The sequence below is a fragment of the Poecilia formosa genome, unplaced genomic scaffold (genome assembly GCF_000485575.1).
Source record: "Poecilia formosa unplaced genomic scaffold, Poecilia_formosa-5.1.2 Scaffold297, whole genome shotgun sequence".
Taxonomy (NCBI): domain Eukaryota; kingdom Metazoa; phylum Chordata; class Actinopteri; order Cyprinodontiformes; family Poeciliidae; genus Poecilia; species Poecilia formosa.
The window spans coordinates 472,042-488,829 of NW_006800236.1; the positions used below are offsets into that span (position 1 = coordinate 472,042).

The 16,788-nt window shown below is 40.0% G+C and overlaps 1 protein-coding gene across 1 annotated transcript in view; it reads right to left on the bottom strand.

The window, feature by feature from the left end:
• Positions 1-16,788, bottom strand: part of ptgfrnb (prostaglandin F2 receptor inhibitor b) — a 51,480-nt gene that overhangs the window by 4,580 nt on the left and 30,112 nt on the right. Inside the window, exon 11 of the mRNA XM_007572228.2 lies at positions 13,229-13,357. Within this exon, the coding sequence (XP_007572290.1) occupies positions 13,229-13,357 (129 nt within the window). The remainder of the gene's footprint in view (positions 1-13,228; positions 13,358-16,788) is intronic.

The following is a 16,788-nucleotide window of genomic DNA, read 5'->3' on the forward strand; positions in this document are numbered from 1 at the left end:
GGACAGACGGGTGAACGGAAAAATGAATATTAAAAAAGGCTTTAAAGTCTAAACTTTCTGTCCAATTGAGCCAAAAGGAGACGCCGATATTTTCGTCTCCTTTTGGCCAGCGATACGACGTTTCAAACTGAAACGTCGTATCGCAGCTTCTGCATGAGGAGCCCGACAAAAACTTAGCAGAAGTTGTTAACAGTCGACTAATTCGCTGGTTACAGTGATGAAAGTGGTGATGGAGATGCATTGGGACAGCGCAGGGAGGGGGCAGTTTTCCTCCTTAGAGGCCAGTAGCCGAGCGCTTCGTCCAACCAAAGAGGAGAAAACAGGAAGCGACACTAAGAGGGAAGGTGAAGGAGGTCAACTGACCGACACACACACACACACGCACACACACACACACATACACACCCCTCCAGACTCGCTGACCAGAGCGAATGAAGAGCTCTCACACCATCAAGTTCCTCAAAGCTACACTTGAAGACAGTTACATAAAACTGTAGCGACCTACTTTATGAAGAACAATGGAGACAACAGCGCTTCATCCAAACTTCATCTTTTATCCTAATAATCAGCCACTAAAGTATGTTTTAGGTACAAGAAAAAAAAAAAAATCTGTCTGAAATTCTAGTTTGGGTTGAAATGAGAGAAGACGTCAATTCTTGGCCCAATTGAAGGCGACATAAAACCTCATAACCTTAGACCAAAATCCACTTTTGTCTGTCACGTAACATAATGTTTTGAAAAGATAAACTCAACATCCACTTCGATAGGTGAAACCTTCCCCGGTTGGGGCCCATTTATCTTCAGAACAACCTTAGTTTGTTCTATTGTGTTCAATACGTTGTTGGGTCAGGGACTTCCTTCTACAGACTTTGGTTGAAATGAGTGCTAATTAAGCTGCTCTTGCCTTCCTATCGTCTTGAATCACTCTCCTTATTATCCACAGACTTAAAAAGAAGCATTTTTTTGTCCACAAAGTGCTACTAACCAACTCTTTTTCAATGTAAACCAAAAAGATAGGTGTGTGAGAAAATCACAGCACATCGACAGTTTCTGAAATCTTCAGACCAGCCCATCTGCCAACGAATACGCCACGTTCAAAATATCTTTTTTTTTTTCTTCTCTATTTTAACCCTCAGGTTTGGACTACATCATGCCTAGATGCTGAAATATACAGTCGCTGACACGTAATTGACTTATTTTCATGTTTTGTTAAACCGTACAGGTTTACCTACCAAAGTGGCCACAGAGTTTAATGGTTGACGAACCTTAAAGGGTTTTCCGCCAAAGAAAAAGTTATATTCTGGTTTTTAAGGTTCAAATCAATCCTTAAACACAAAATTACATTATTTGACCCACCATGACCACTATATGTAAACTTTAAATCTAATTATAAAAAAAAGAAAACTTGAACTTTAACAAGATCTTTTGCTGCCCATTTAGGTCCCACAAACCTTTGCCGGTCAGTTTTCAGCTCTATATACATCATCTCTGGTGGTTTCTATGGGAAATAATGGCCACACTTTCTCCTAATTACATCATTTAGCTGCTCAGCTAAGAGCAGGAAGTGTTTTTCTTGTACTAACGAGGTTAGTTTCCCACTTTACCCCCTTAACGATCAAAGACACGTTTTGCATAATTCCTCAGGACTGACGTGTGAACTCCAGTTGCTCGTGTCGGTGACGACACCGACGTTCGGGCTATTATTAGAAAGCCCGCTGCCTTCTCACCGAGTCCGCCCGTAACTTTCTTTGTTCTTGCTGGCGAAGCGAGCCGAGAGTGAGGGGAGGGGATTGAGAAGAGCTTACAGTGACAAGGGGATGGGGAGGAGATTATTTGGTTTTAATACGCAGCAATAAATCAACAGCGAACGCAACATCTCGGAGCAAAATGCAGCAAGAAGCCTGAAATTACTGGTGTGTGTTTTTGCACAAACGTCTAAGCTTTGTGGGGCGACTTTAGCAGCCGTGTACTTGGGAGTTTTGCAACAGGAATCCAACCATATCGAGTAATAGCTGCTCCGCAGTCTGACATGTTACATGTCAACATAAAAGGCGGTAGCATGCTCAGAAAAAAGAACAAGAAAAAGATGAACGCTTGCCAGATCGTCAAACAGTATTTGAACATCTCCCTGAAGCTCTCATTTCTCAGTCTTCACAAAACTGCCTCCCATCACCTTTCATGTGCGCAACTCGGTGTAACATAGATAACAAAAACAAAAGGGTGAGAGATTTTTGTCCACAAGTTGTAAGCTTCCCCTTACATCGAGATTTGCGAGAAAACAAACCCAAGACGTGGCTCCGGACCGCTGGCTTTCTCGCGCCGCTTGTGTAATCTCCGAGGGCTTTGAGCGTAGGTTTTGGATTTGTTGAAATGGCCCCAGTGTTCCAGCCCGAGTTTAACTGGTGCAGCAGCTTCATTAAGCAGGAAGAGAAGGGAAAGGAGGGGGGGGGGGGTTAGTGGGGAGCGCTCTCTACAGTGAGTCTCTAATAGAAAAACCTGGCTAATAAAACTAAAATGGCCGTCGGTGTAAATGAAGATAGTCTGATTGGATTTCTTTGGATTAATCCCTTGAGGAGGGTCCGAGGAGTTGAAAACTGCCTGACACACCAGCACAAAAGAACGTCAATTACGACTACTGCTTCTAATGAACACACGAGTAAGTGTGTGTGTGTGTGTGTTCTCCGCTCCATAAAGCAGGACAGTGCTGGAAGAGTAGAATACTAAACACTATAAAAACACCATTTAGCTTCACAGAAACAAAGCCTCTGGGAAAGTGAGTTTCCCTCGTTACTCGCAGCATGCTTAATGAGAAGCACCAGCAAACGAAGGCAGGTTTTGCCTCATATTTTGGGATGTTTTGCATCCGCCAGCCCCTTTCAACGAAACGCTTCGCTCACGCGGGCTTCACGAGGCAAAGCCCTACGTTTCTTCAGATTTCCCCTCCACCTCCCCCAAAATGCTGACGAGCGTTTGAAAAAATGTGACTTTCGAATCGTTTTCTCTTCATATGGTCTCGTTAGCGGGGTTAGGGTTTCATTATTACATTTATTCAGGACAGAAATGAGTAATTAAGGAAAATATATCATGTCTACAAATGCTTTAAATATGTTATGTAGTTAATATGAAACAAAATAAATAACTAACTTAAAAAAAAGATCTGTGATAGCCCCCTACCAAATTTTGCAGATGTTTCAAATCATTTAATGAATTTAAGTATCAAACATGCATAGAGACAACAAGCTGTGTGAAAAGTTAAAGCTGGTTTTTAAAAACAGGTTTCAGTGGTTTTGGCCTTTGACTTCCATTTTTGTCCACTTTCTCTCTTCATTTTTGAATCGTGAACTTTGACCCCAACAGAGATAAATACTTTGTTTCGGACTCAAAAGACTTTTAAATCGCCATTTCCAAGTTTGAAATTTGGGATTTAGAAGTAATGAACGGTATGATACAACAAAGTGTGTTGAGTTTTGTAAGAATCGTCTCTTTGAGGCGATGGAACATCCTCACATATTTCCATAGCAATCCTCCATAAACAGGTGAGCTTTAATTCTCCTGCCTGCTGCCACAACGGGTCACCTTTCTGCTTTGAACGCTTCGTTTAAAAACCAACAGTCTTCCCCGTCCTGCCGAAACCGGTCTTTTAAACGAACGAGCTGCGTCGCCGTCTCCTACTTCTGTTTAACTCAAACGGCTAATGGAGTGAAAATGATTGTGGTGCTTCATCCCCCACCCCCCTCGACGCTAACGGCTGTGCGTTTTCAATTTGCGCTTCATTCTCACCACTCGTCTCTTCTCGCTCTCGGTTTGCAGCTTTTATACCCTTCATCTGCGTTCCTCTTTATGGTCGGTTGCTGGCAGATGTGTGCTGATTTTTTTTGTTTTTTCTTCTGTGAAAACGTATTCCGAGCCATTTGACGTTTGCTGTCTTTTGCTTTTGCTAAAATAAACAAAAAGCTTCAAAGAAGAAGCCATGACGACCAAATGATTTTTGAATACTAAATTACTATTGGAGTAACGGCTTCTTCCTAAATGAGCGGCCTTTCAGCTCATGTTGGTGCAGGACTTATTTCATTGTGACTAATGAGTTTTAAGTTGATTTTTTTCCAAGTACTTTGAATTAACCAAAAGCCTTACAAAGCCATGACATCTGACATCATCAATGACTTACCAATTTCCATAAAATGAAAGGCAAAAATCGTTAACTTTTTAATTTTAATCTCTTTCTCACTTGTGGCCTTAAAATTAGATTAAATTAGTCCAAACTGCATGAGAGTTGAGAAGTCCTGGACATAAAAATGGAAATTTGAGCTTTTGATCAACATTAAAATGCTTCTTTTACTTAGTCAATTATACATTTAGATGGTTTAGCAACAAAGTTTTTGAAAATTACTACAGTTTAAGCAGATTGTTGCTAACCCAAGTGGATTAAACTGTATCTTCACAGATAAAATGCAAATTTTGGATTTTTTGTAATATTTTCCACCAAGCTATACATTCAAGTATTAGTTACTACAATACATACATAATTTTATTTATTTTTTTTAAATGTCATGAGCTTTTTTAAATGTCATAAAACAAGTAATACATAATCAAAAGTAAAGATAAATAAAAGCTAATTTAATTTAAAAAAATGTCTAAGTCAAGGCTGGCTTGACAACGTGGTAAATTTTTACCAAAGTTTCTAGAAAGTATTTTTATTCTCAACTAGTTAACAGTGAAAGTTGGTTTGAATCCTCCAACAATGGCTTAGAATAAAATGCTTTTTTATGATGATTATGTTGTCAATGCGTCTAATTAACTGCGAGAAGTTTCACCATCTTTGAAGAATGTTTCCAAAGTTTCTTTCCTCTCATTTAAACCATCTTAATAAAGATTTGTTGACAAAACTTTTATTAAACAGCCCATCAGCACGCTCTTCGTCCAATTAAAGCGTACTGGTGGCCTTCACGGCAGAGTGTGAGCAAATATTAAAGCTACAAAGTGTAACGTGAACTGACAGCTCCTGAATTAATTCAGGTCATGTTTTTGATCCCCAGCTGTTCTTGGTTCAGTGGGATCCGCTAATGGAGTGAGAATCATTTTCCGCCATCCGTTCTCACCACTTCAACCCTCTCTTCCCTCACCACTTCAGATCCACTCCTCTCTCCCCTCGTTTCTCATGTCTCCCCGTTAGGAAACTGCGCAGTGTTCTCCAGCCTCTCCACCACCCTCCCCGACCCCCCCGCCTCCTCTTTTCACTCTCATTCACCCTCGTTCCCTTTAATGCTCTCACTTGGTCCCTCTCCTTTCCTCCAACTTACCCCAACCTTCTCTCCAACTCGCAATCTATTCTTCCTCTACCTCGTTCTGTCTCCCCGGCCGGCTAACGGAGCGTGAGATTGGCTAATTAACGGCTGCCTGGCGGCCTTGCAAAGAAAGCCGGGTAATTTGGAGAGACTGAATGTGGAGCTAAGAGAGGAGCGAAGGAGGCACCGGTGTATCTATCGCATCGCGTCGACCTTCAACTTTTTAGGCTTTTCACCCGTTCATCTCTCTATTTACTCATTTAGGGTTACAAATTTAATAAGAAAGTTGGCGAGGAGTCAAAGTCGGTAGTTAATTCAACCGGAAAACAACAGAAATACTCATTTATTTGTATCGTTATTGATTTCGCAACTTAGGAGGATTCTGAAAAGGGCGAAAGAAAACTTCAACTACATTAGAAGCAATAAATAAATAAAGTAAAGTAACATTTTAACTGTAGCTGGAAAGAAAAAGTGTTCAAACCAAAATCTGGATTTTTTTCCCTTTTTTTTTCTGGAACTGGGATACAAATGCACTTAAAAACAAGAAATAATAATAATAAAATAAAAAAAAAAAAACAATACTTTCATTGTTTCAAATTAAAACGGCTTTATGGGAGACTTTTGGCAGAAGCACACACAGTGTTGGACGCCGAGCCAACGTGGCTGAATGCTGGGAACCGAGATTCTAGATTTCACCAGCAGCTCTCTCCAAAACTACTCCCCCTTTTCTGTCTTGGAAGAATACCTGCAGGTTTTCAGCCTGCTTCGACTTGTCCGCACCATTATCTTCACATTTGATGCTCTTATATAAATGAAACAAACGTCTCGTTTTCGAGTCCAACCACGAGGTAAACGCTGACGCTTGATAATGGCGGCTATCGAATATTTGTCCCACCTTTCTTCTGCTCCCCGCGTAGCTGCTGCTTTCTTTGTAGGCAAAGAGAAAACAACATTAAATCTGCGTCTGAGGCCCAGCAAGCAACAAAGCTTTATTTTTTCCCCAGGAGGAACAGGGTGGTATGCTGTTATTTTTACAAAAGAATTTCAGAGTGAGGGAAAAAAGACAGAGAAAAAAAAACTGTCACAGAGTCATAGGCAGTGCTTCAAAACGCAGAAAAAAGAAAAGAAAAAAAAAACCCATCTCTAATGGTGATGTCATCCCTCCCCCCATTTCCAACTGCTGATTTCAAGTGTGCAGCGTTTGACAGGCTTCTAAGGCTGCAATAACATGCCATTCATTCCAGTCTGTAATGAACGCCGGGTCCGCGTGTAGCTGCACGCTGAGAAACTCAAAGGAAAAAAAAACAAGGAGAAGGAAGAAACATAGCGGCTTTCTGTTTATATAAGACATTAAGGACATTTGTCCCACTTAAAGGTTGCAGATCATGAAAAACAAAAAAACAACAAAAAAAAAAGCTGACAACCGGAGTAAACACGAGATAGTAAAGTGAAGATTTTACTTTTTCAAAAAGGCATCGAAGTTGTTCAAAGAAAGAGAATCACGTAATTAAATTCTCAAGAAGAGACGCATCATGCCTCAAATTTGAAGAAACTCAAGACCTTCAATCATCTAAAATTACTATCCAGAAGGCTTCATTTGGCAAAAGTTTTAGCTTCACCCAGTTTGAATTCAAGAGGATAAGTTATTAACAATCGATTAATAATTGGTTAATCCAAATAATTACCATATCGGCGCTACGCTGTACTGATGTTAAGTCAAGCAGAAAAGACTGAGCTTTCCACGTGTTTGAAAATTTTGTTTCTTTTAGCAGCAGATGCAAACTTTGTTATAAACGATCAAAAAATGTTGCATTCTAGGCAATGGGATGTTTATTTTCTCATTTTACAAAGGAATTGATTTGTTTATTTGCACCTTTTAATGCATTTCCAATGTTGTATAAAAAAATGCTTAAGTAAAAAAAAAAAAAAAAGATGGAACAGAAAAAGAGTCGGCCAAAAATGGCCTCCATTCAGGACTTCAAAATAAATTATCATTATGATTCCCAATATAATGATATTATATCATTATAATATCATTATGAGTCATCAAATAAAAGCGGTTTATTTGAAAACCGCTTTTCAAATAATTGAAAAGCGGTTTTGTATTTACAGATTTTTCTTAATAGTCTATATATAAACAAATCAGCACAAAGGTAAGGTGTAATTTTCAAACAAGGAGAAGAACGAATATCAAACCCTCAGGCAATGAACAGGTCTGACACATTTGTCCACATTTCGCTCAGTGCGTAGAGACTATTCCAGACAGAAGGCCGTGGAAGCATTGAATGCAAGTAAAAGCCAAAGCTAATAATCATGTCTGACCTTCTTTCAGGCACCCACACAACACAGGATTCAAGAAAAGCACCAGCTGCCGTGTGGGGGCATCTTTCTGTGGAAGTGCTAAGAGGAAATTAACAAGTTATAAGTCTAAAAAGGCTCCCAGAGGGATTTACACCTGAATAATAAACTGGAGGCTTAGAAAAAAAAAAAAAAAAAAAGGTGATTTCTCCTAACCATGCTGTTAGGATGGTGCAGAATAACATTTTCTGTAATAGAACGCTGGAGAATTTACATCTTTGGCAATTAGATTTTTTTTAAACAGCTTAATCGTGTTTGGGATGGACGCAAACACCCACAACTATAGTCTATTTTAGAGTTACTAATTGGAAAATGGTAAAAGGGGAACTACTGAAATCAGCTTCAGAAGTCATTTAGTCCTTGACTCAAGTTTGACGACGAAGGGAGCCAGTTAGATGGGACGCTGCCACTGAAAAGGGAAATACAAGGAAGCTAAATTTGTTGTAGTAAAGCTGAAATCATGTAACAGGAGTTACAGTTTTAGACTTGAATTGAATTGAACTGCCCTTTAACAAAGATGCAAATCACTGTTGTCTCTTAACAGATTGACGAAAGAGGGACAGATGGATGGATAAAGCGAGGGTCAGGTGGACGGACGAATGAACAGAGGGGCAAAAAGACAAGACGAACTGGGGGACCGATAGGGACGGAGCAAAGGACAGACGGACAAATGGAAGGTTAGCTGGTTGACATATGACCGGAAGGACAGTCATCGGACAGAATGACGAACAAACACAGGCACTTGAGGGAACAGTCATCAAGTGGATTATTGGAAGGACAAGTGAAAAATGTATAGATAATGAATGAATAGATAGAGGGATGCAACCTTTAGGCAATGGGATAGGGGATAATGTCTGGAAATTAAAATATTTTCCATTCTCTATGTTCTTTTAATGAAAAAGAAAGTGTATGACGTTGCATGATGAATACAATGGTGTAACATCTTAACTTCTTTGGAGATCTTGGGAACAACAACTGCTTTTATTTTCCTCGTCTATTGCACCTATACAGTAAATATGACAAGAAGGAGAAGTGGCTGGTAATGCAATTAGCTTTGAAAGTTTTGCTCTTTCAAAGACATGAAGTTCAACAAACTGTCCAACAAGAAAAATAGGTAAATCTCACAACCTAATGCTGTCAAATTAAGCAATCAGAGTAACGTGAAGGAGAATCTCACGGGGCAGAAGCTTTGAATGCTTCCAATCCAGCAGGTTAAGGACATTTTAGTCATTCTGAAATCTTGAAATCTTGTAATTACCCTAAGGAACTTCTTTCAAAAGCATATCAGGAAATGACCTTCTGTATGCCACGCGGGGCAATCCATTTCCCTCTGAGGTGTTTATCGGATTCGTAACAAAGAGCCGAATAAAAACCATGACCATGAATCACACGAGATATTTTCCTCAATTTCCAGAATCCAGAAAGGCTCTTATTTGACAAGCTCCGACAGGAGGGAAGAGGAATGTTCTCAGCTCAGCTATTCACTTCGTTACTGTTGCTCAACCTTTGCTGAAGCTTGTGACGCGCTCGAACTATGACTTCCAAAGTCCAAGTCCAACTGGAAGTAAACTGAATCGTAGTACTCGAAAACAAGTTCTTTCAGGGACAAAGGTGTGGCTTTACCGTGCAACATGGTGCCATGCCAATCAACAGGAAGTGTGTCGGCATATGACGATGACGCTTGTTTAAGGTTTATAAATGCCTCGCCTTTGTTGACATTAGTTCATTTGAGTTTCCTCATTGGCCACATGACCGAGTGACTCACAGGACACCATCTGTGATTTGCTTTCTCTGTATGTAGTAATGCACCTGAGATACTGTCACATGCTCTTTATTGGGATTTTCTGTGATGGACCAACACCTTCATTTATCCCTCGAGTCATTTTGCAAAACCACCTCTGCAGATTTAACAGACTGAACTTCTTAAGCTGTTAGCTTTAGGTCTAGGCCATTCCAACTCATTTACATATCTTCATCTAAAACCAGTCCAACAACTTCCAACAGGTTTTCCTCCATCCATCCTCCCTTCACTACAAATGTGACTTCTGGTATCTTTCTATCTCTGCTCTTCCACAAAGGCCACCATTAATATTTGTCCTATAGACAGATCCTCTCACTTCCCATGAGGGTCTTACCTGCTTTGCTGTACTATTTTTTTTGACAAATTAGGCAACTTCTGAAGGAAAAGGGCCGCAAAAGATTTCATTTATTGATAAAACAGTAAAAAGAGCTGAATATAAATGCACCGCGGTTTTCCTGATTTTAGGTTTTAAAGAACACAGTGGATCTCCGTCCAAATGCAAAATCCCCTGTTCATGGATTTTTCCTTATTTGTTGAAAAATGCTATTTGAGGATTTTTCCCCCCCCAAAATATTCAAAAGAAAATCAACCTTAGAAAGCTGAAATATGAAGGCGCAATGTTACTTGACACACTATTGGCGGTAGGCAGAAATGACATTAATTTTCCTTGGCACCGATTGGCTGAACCTCAAAGAGGGGAGAAAAGGAAGACTGTAGATGTTAAGGTTCTGCGATATTGCCAAGGCGGTTTCCACAATGAATATGAAGGTATATTTAGTGTTTGAACCATGATAATAGGCAACTGTAAACGTTTCCAGAGATGCTTTGACAAACTAACCTCAATCGAGGGCTGTTGTGATCTCCAACCTCCACAAATAAAGGATTCACCTTATTTACTATCTCTCCTTGACAACAAGGTGCTACTTACCAAATCAAATGCAATGAAGTTTGTTGATCGCTGACAAAATATGAAAAAGTTGTTTATTTTAGTCGTCAGCTTTACAAACAAACTCATAAGGATGTGTTTTCCTGGAGTGTTTCCTAATTTATTTGGAACCCATCAAAGATTAAAATGAACTAAATTTATTCAGCTGGGGGAAAGTAGGGTAACTTAGATCTGGATTTGCTCTGTTGGGTAAACTATGATGACACCATTTCCATTGTTCAGTCTCGGCTCTGAACTGCCACCAGTAAACCTTAAAATGCTTTTCTAGCATCATTTCCCCATTCAAATCTCTCAGAAACCTGCATTTTCTAATGATAACTGCTACTAAATACCAGCTGTAATGTTTGTTGCTTCCTAGTTGTAAAATGATGACAGGTTAGAACAGTGCAGAGCATTTTTCATCATTAGCAAACAAGTCGGTTTCACAAATTAAAACCATTCATGCTGTTTATTTGACATCAAAAATAATCTCCACGGATTAAACAGAACACGAATGAAGCTGCGGTAGCAACAGAATTAAGCTCTTTGACCAACATACTGAGACGGTATGAATGAAAAACAGATGAAAGCACGCCGGAAAGCTGTTAAAGATCCTTAACGATATAAAGAGAAGAGCGATTTTTCTAATTGAACAAGCAGATTATCTGAATAAACTAAGCGTTCATTTATTAATAGATCGAGTCAAAAAGCACAGCTAAGACATAAAGTCATTGAACATAAAAGAAATATGCAAGGAGCATGAATGAACAAGGAGAATATAAATGATTATGCCCATTTTCTGGTGTTTGATTCCACCCTGATTTACATATAAGCACTAGTGAGTGTAAAACACCTGCCACAACATTTTGTAAAGGATCTGCAACGATGCTCATTTGCGCACCTAGGATGCAGCAGTCTGTCACTTTAAACCTGAGCAAAATATGCCTACATCTAACACCAACTCTTTAACTCATGTTTTTAAATGTATTCAGCCTTTAATCCTTTTGGCAGATTACAAAAAGGGGCAATTCGTAGACTTTTATTTTTGGCTGTAACATCACTTTATATTGTGGATCGATTTTACAACAGTTTGTGAAACCTTTAATCTTAAAAAAAAAAATAGAGAGAGTATTCCAAATTTCTGTCAAAAACATTGCTAAAATCTCGTCTCGATCTTATGAATCATCATATCTAGAGAGTTGGATGCGTCGCTACACCTCCAGTAAGCCGGTCCTCGTAAAACAATAAGTTTTTTCTCTGTTTATGTCTGGCGGGGGGAAATGTATAGTTTCCAGTTAAGCGCTTGTAAAATAAAAGCCCTCGGGTTAAAAAGTCATGTCTCAATACAGGTCTGCATAACTTACTGAAAAAAAAAAGCCCCCTTTTTCCTTCGTACGCTAAACACACGCGTCACAGCAACAAGCCCGCTTCCCTTCCACAGCGCAGCTGTCTGCAAGTGCACGCTTTGAAGGCAGCAACCCGCTAACCCCTGCAGGTCTCCCCTGCTGCGAGGAAACATGTTTTCATGTGCCGGCAAAAGAACAGCCCATGCCTTCACTCAGCAGAGGTCCACAGGTGCAGCAAATCGTGTTTTTTCGTATACATATGAAGGTAGCGTCCGTAATAAAAACAAACATATAAAAACCAAATCTTCAGCTAAAGGTAGGAGTATGAGGAGGAAGTGGAGAGGAACGGTGACAGATGGGCAGCAGGCAGTTGGGAGTTCAGCATGATGCCATATGAGGAAGAAGAGATGAGGAAGAGGAAGAGGAGATACTTTAAAGGTTAAACAGAAGGCTCTGTCTCAGATGGTTTCCAAACTCTGAAAGTCCCAGTACATTTCAGCTCCGATGTGAATTTTTAGGTATCTGACTGTTCAATTACTGCAGTATGTCCTTTTTACACACAGAGCCTCCAACGCTTATCAATAGTTGTGGTAGAGATGCTGTACAAATAATCTTTTATGGCTATAATTTTAATGTCACACTGATAAAATGACAAACGCTGACCTTTGGAGTTTACTTTTGGACACGTTGCCTGAATTAAGAATATTAAACATCTGCCGTCTGTTTGCTACAAGAAATATAGGATCTAAAAAAAAAGCACTAGTGGTTGATGAAGTCGTGCGCGTCGTCATTGTGATGATGATTAACTGACTTATCAGAAGCATCACCAACCAGTGACTGTAATTCTGTACATCAGGAAGATAAAAGTTTTGGTTCCACTTTGCTAAATGACCTGTTGTACAGTCACAACACTTTGTTGTGTTAAAATGCTCTCGTATTTTTTGTTGCCTATGAATTTATGCCAGATATTTTTTGCAGCCGTCAGATTTTAAAGGGATGGGCAGACAGTTGATCAACAAATCGATGGAAGGATTCATGGGAAGATGGATGAACGAAGGAGATAAATGGATTGCTCCGCGTGGCATACTTTCCCCATATTTATTTTCCTTTAAATTTATTCAGAACAAGAAAGTATTGGATGTCTATGGCTTCACTTTAACACAAAGAAGCAGAATTCACCAGCTATCTGCAGAGAGACACCAACAAACCACACCAGTTCAGCACAGTAATAAACCTGCTTTTCCGGCCACTAACACATTCTGAGCAGAACCAACTGCTTGTGTACCATCATTGTTATGAACACAGCTGCCGACATGCTGGCAGGTGAAAAGCTCAGAGGTAATGAGTGGAAATTCTTCTGTGTGTTTGTTGCCAAGGATGTAAAAAAAAAAACCTAAAACAAATAAAAGCTTACAAAACAAGATGAAAATCCTGTTTTGCATTTTTTTTTTTAGGGGAAGGGGTTGTTTTTGGATTAATGAGCGTGCGAGAGGAACAGCAAAGTGTGTTCTACCTGTCTGAGAGTTTGTGCCGCCGCTTTTTGGCGAGGATCCGGAGACGCGGACAGAGCACTCCATCTTGGCCGTTTCCCACGGATAAACGCTGCTGGTGTCGTAGCGGGTTTCGACGGAGAATGACGGCCCTGCGAACACCAAGAGCATCGTTTCCAGTCAGCTTAACATTTAACAACGGCCTCCGCACATCAGAGGAAGTGATCAAAAAGACTCATTTAAACTGAATTTTTTAAACCCACGTTGCCCCCCCGAGGGGAAACAGCACATTTCAGAGAGTAAACACACTCTTAAAAAGGGAAAAGGGGGTTGAGTTCTCTGATATTAAGAAGGGGGAAAAAAAAAAAAAAACATTCTGAACCAACACACCCAGTCAGACGCTCTAAACGTTGCAAAAAAAAACTTGCAGCCTCTCAGCTGTTTGCTGGGTTTGGTCTCCATTTTACTCATGTTTTAAATGTAAATTATTCAATGCATTTTTCTTTTCGCATGCCGAGCGCTTTGAGTGGATACTCCCAGTGGAAGGAGCGAAAGAAAGTGCAGCCAAGTCCGCCCAGTCGTACGGTGAAATGTGTTAAAAGCAGCACTGACCTTCGGTGCTTCAAAAACAAAACCAAAAAAAAAAAAAAGCCTGTAATGTTGTGAAAAGCTTATATTTCTGTTCAGTCCTTTTCTGCTGGATTTGTGGAACCTCATGACATCAGGTTTTTTTTGTTTTGTTTTGTTTTGTTTTAAGTCTGATGGAGGAGGTTGGGGGATGAATCTGGTACATTTTGTTCTTTCCTTCCCTAAAAGCTGCTATTTCTTATCTTGCCAAAAATGCTTCTTGTGGCAACAAACAAGTCCTGTCACGCCTATGAATGCGAGTTGCTGAAACAAAGGGCAACCGTCTTGAGATGAAAGTTTATAGAACTATGCAGCCCATTGATAGTGATCCTTCGCTAGTGCAGGCAGAGCGTCTGCATACTGTAGCATGAGTTTTCATTGGGTCGTTGGTGCAACTTTTGAGTAGTTCTCAAACATTTACACTGCTGAAATCTCAGATTTTAAAACAGAAACTCGTTATAAAAAGATATGTAGTGTATAGAAAAATGTGAATTTCAACTGAAAACATTAAGTGAAAGGAAAAGCAGAATGGCACTGATGAGACAGGTTCGGTTAGGCTATGATTGTTGCCCATGTCAACTAGACTTGTAGTAGTTTGGCCTGTTGTTGAGTGTTGAAGACAGATGGGTTGGTGCGAGGCAGATGGAGAGATCGACCGACTGCTTGGTGAACTCCAGTCCAATCGTCTGTCACAGAAAGTCTGATTCTAATGTATAAATTCATGAGACCCAGTTCATTTACAAGTGCTGCAAAACGGCCTAAGAGGAACTCCCGACATGGTAGCTGTGCTTTCAGGGCATCAAGAAGGTGATTTAAAGAGTAAAAATGTTTCTAAATTAGGAAATCGGATCCAGAGAGTTGGAAAATTCTACTTTTCCACATCTTCTCACATTGCAATAAACAAATGTAAATAGTTTTATTGGGATTTTAAAAGGAAAATGATCTCAAACCCAAGTCTTTATACAACCTGAAACAGGTTTTCTTCCTGTATTTAGTTCCATCGGTTTATCAATAAACTCTGGTTTGCTTGTAGCAAACTGGATTAAACTTGGTTTGACTACGAAGCAGATTCAAAAAAAAATGTTGGAAGGCCCCACGATTAAATTTATATATAAAAATATATTGTCAATTCAGTTCAATTAAGAACACATTCCAATTCAGTCACACTTGTAAAACAAGGCAGTCCATTGGTTAAGTTTTCCAATTAACAGATTACATAGTCACTTCTCTATGATAGACATGTGACATGCACACCAACTGCGTTTCCATTTACCATAAAATTACAAACTCAAATTACAACAACAACTTTGCCTAAAAAAAACATGCCAGTTTAAAATTTAAAAACTAGGTTTAAAAAAAAAAAAAAGAAAAAAAAAAGTTGCATTTCTTATTTTATGGAAACACTGCAAAACTCTGCTGAATTTCGACAAAGTTTTGCGTGCGGCTGTAATGGAAACGCAGTGGAAAACCGACTTAACAAGAAGGAACCTCCAGCAGAAGCAGAGCCTGGTATGTTGATTTCAGACACTACGTTTAACAGAGTGCTGCGTCATGTCCAAACGCTGGGGGATCCTGTTTCAAAACTTAAACCTGTTGCTTTAAATCATCTCCAAAGCTTTCTCTCTGATCTTCCTGCTGTGTTCCTTGGTCTTCGTGATGCTCACTGATGTTCTCGGGGGAAATTTACAAAGTAGAGTAAAGGAGTTGGAATCCAAAAGCAGGGAACACATCTTAAATCCTGACTTGCTACATTTTTTTTTTTTTTTGCAAATGTAGCGACTTCACATAAAATGCAGAGTGAAAAACACACGAAGGTTCAACTTTGAACACATAAAAACCAGAAAATAAAAGACACTTTTGTACCAATCCAGTCTTTCCTCTGCAGCCGCTCCATATTTGCGGTTCTGCCAGATCGCATTCGAGCTGAAATACTTGACGGGAAACGTGTTAGCGAGGTTTTTGCATTTCCATACACTCAGAAACAGGACGACACCTCTGAAACGTTGAGGATACAGCTGGAAGAACGGAGGAAGGAGTGAAGACGCTCACACAGAGCTGAGCTTCCATCCCCTCAGGCGAGCATATGGGGGCTCTCCACCAGCTCACATTGACGCTGACACACTGTTTATGTGGGTGTGTTTGTGTGTTAGCAGGAGGAATTGGGGGGTCAGCTTAAAATATTCCACTTGGACACGCACTTGAAAGATTCCACACACATTTAAGCGAGCGGAGACGGAAAAAAAAAGAAAGAAAAAAGAAATGAAAGCGGCGGTGCAGATCTTCGCAGCCGGCTGATTGGCCAAAGGGCTGCGCTTTGAAGACGTCCCAGAGAGAGAGAGAGGAGACGGGGAAGGATGGATGGGCAGGGACAAAAAAGCGGGAGATGTACGTGGAGCTGAAGGCTCCCGCTTTCCCCCAGAGAGAGACAGAAACGCAGTCCTGGGTTTATCATCTGGTTTTCCACGTGTCTCGTACGTCGTCGCTCCACTCCCACAGCCTGTAAGCGTCTTTTCCTCCTACAGATATCGCGAAGATAATTCAAAAATGTGGCATCCGATGTGTAGGAACAAAATCTGGGACACAAGCCGCTCGGAAGCAGAGTTCTGACCGGGAGCAAGAGTCTGTTTTAAGTCATCACGAAGAATATACAGAAAATCACACATCTGCATAATAATGGCATATTTTGTGAACAAAGTTCAACATAGCATTGGCTTAAAGATGACCATGCAGATTATTGCAGCCTTTATATGTTTTACATATTTACCTTTTTTGATGAATTACATAAGGTAATTGACTCAAAGAACACAAAAAGTGTAAACATTTGGAGCAAATGGTATAGCATTCTACAAGACCAGCGCTGTTTGCGACTAGAAAATTGCGTGAATTAAATGCAGTTATTGCATTCTCTAGATATCCATTTTGACATGTGGGAATTTCACATTTGGGTCCATTCTTT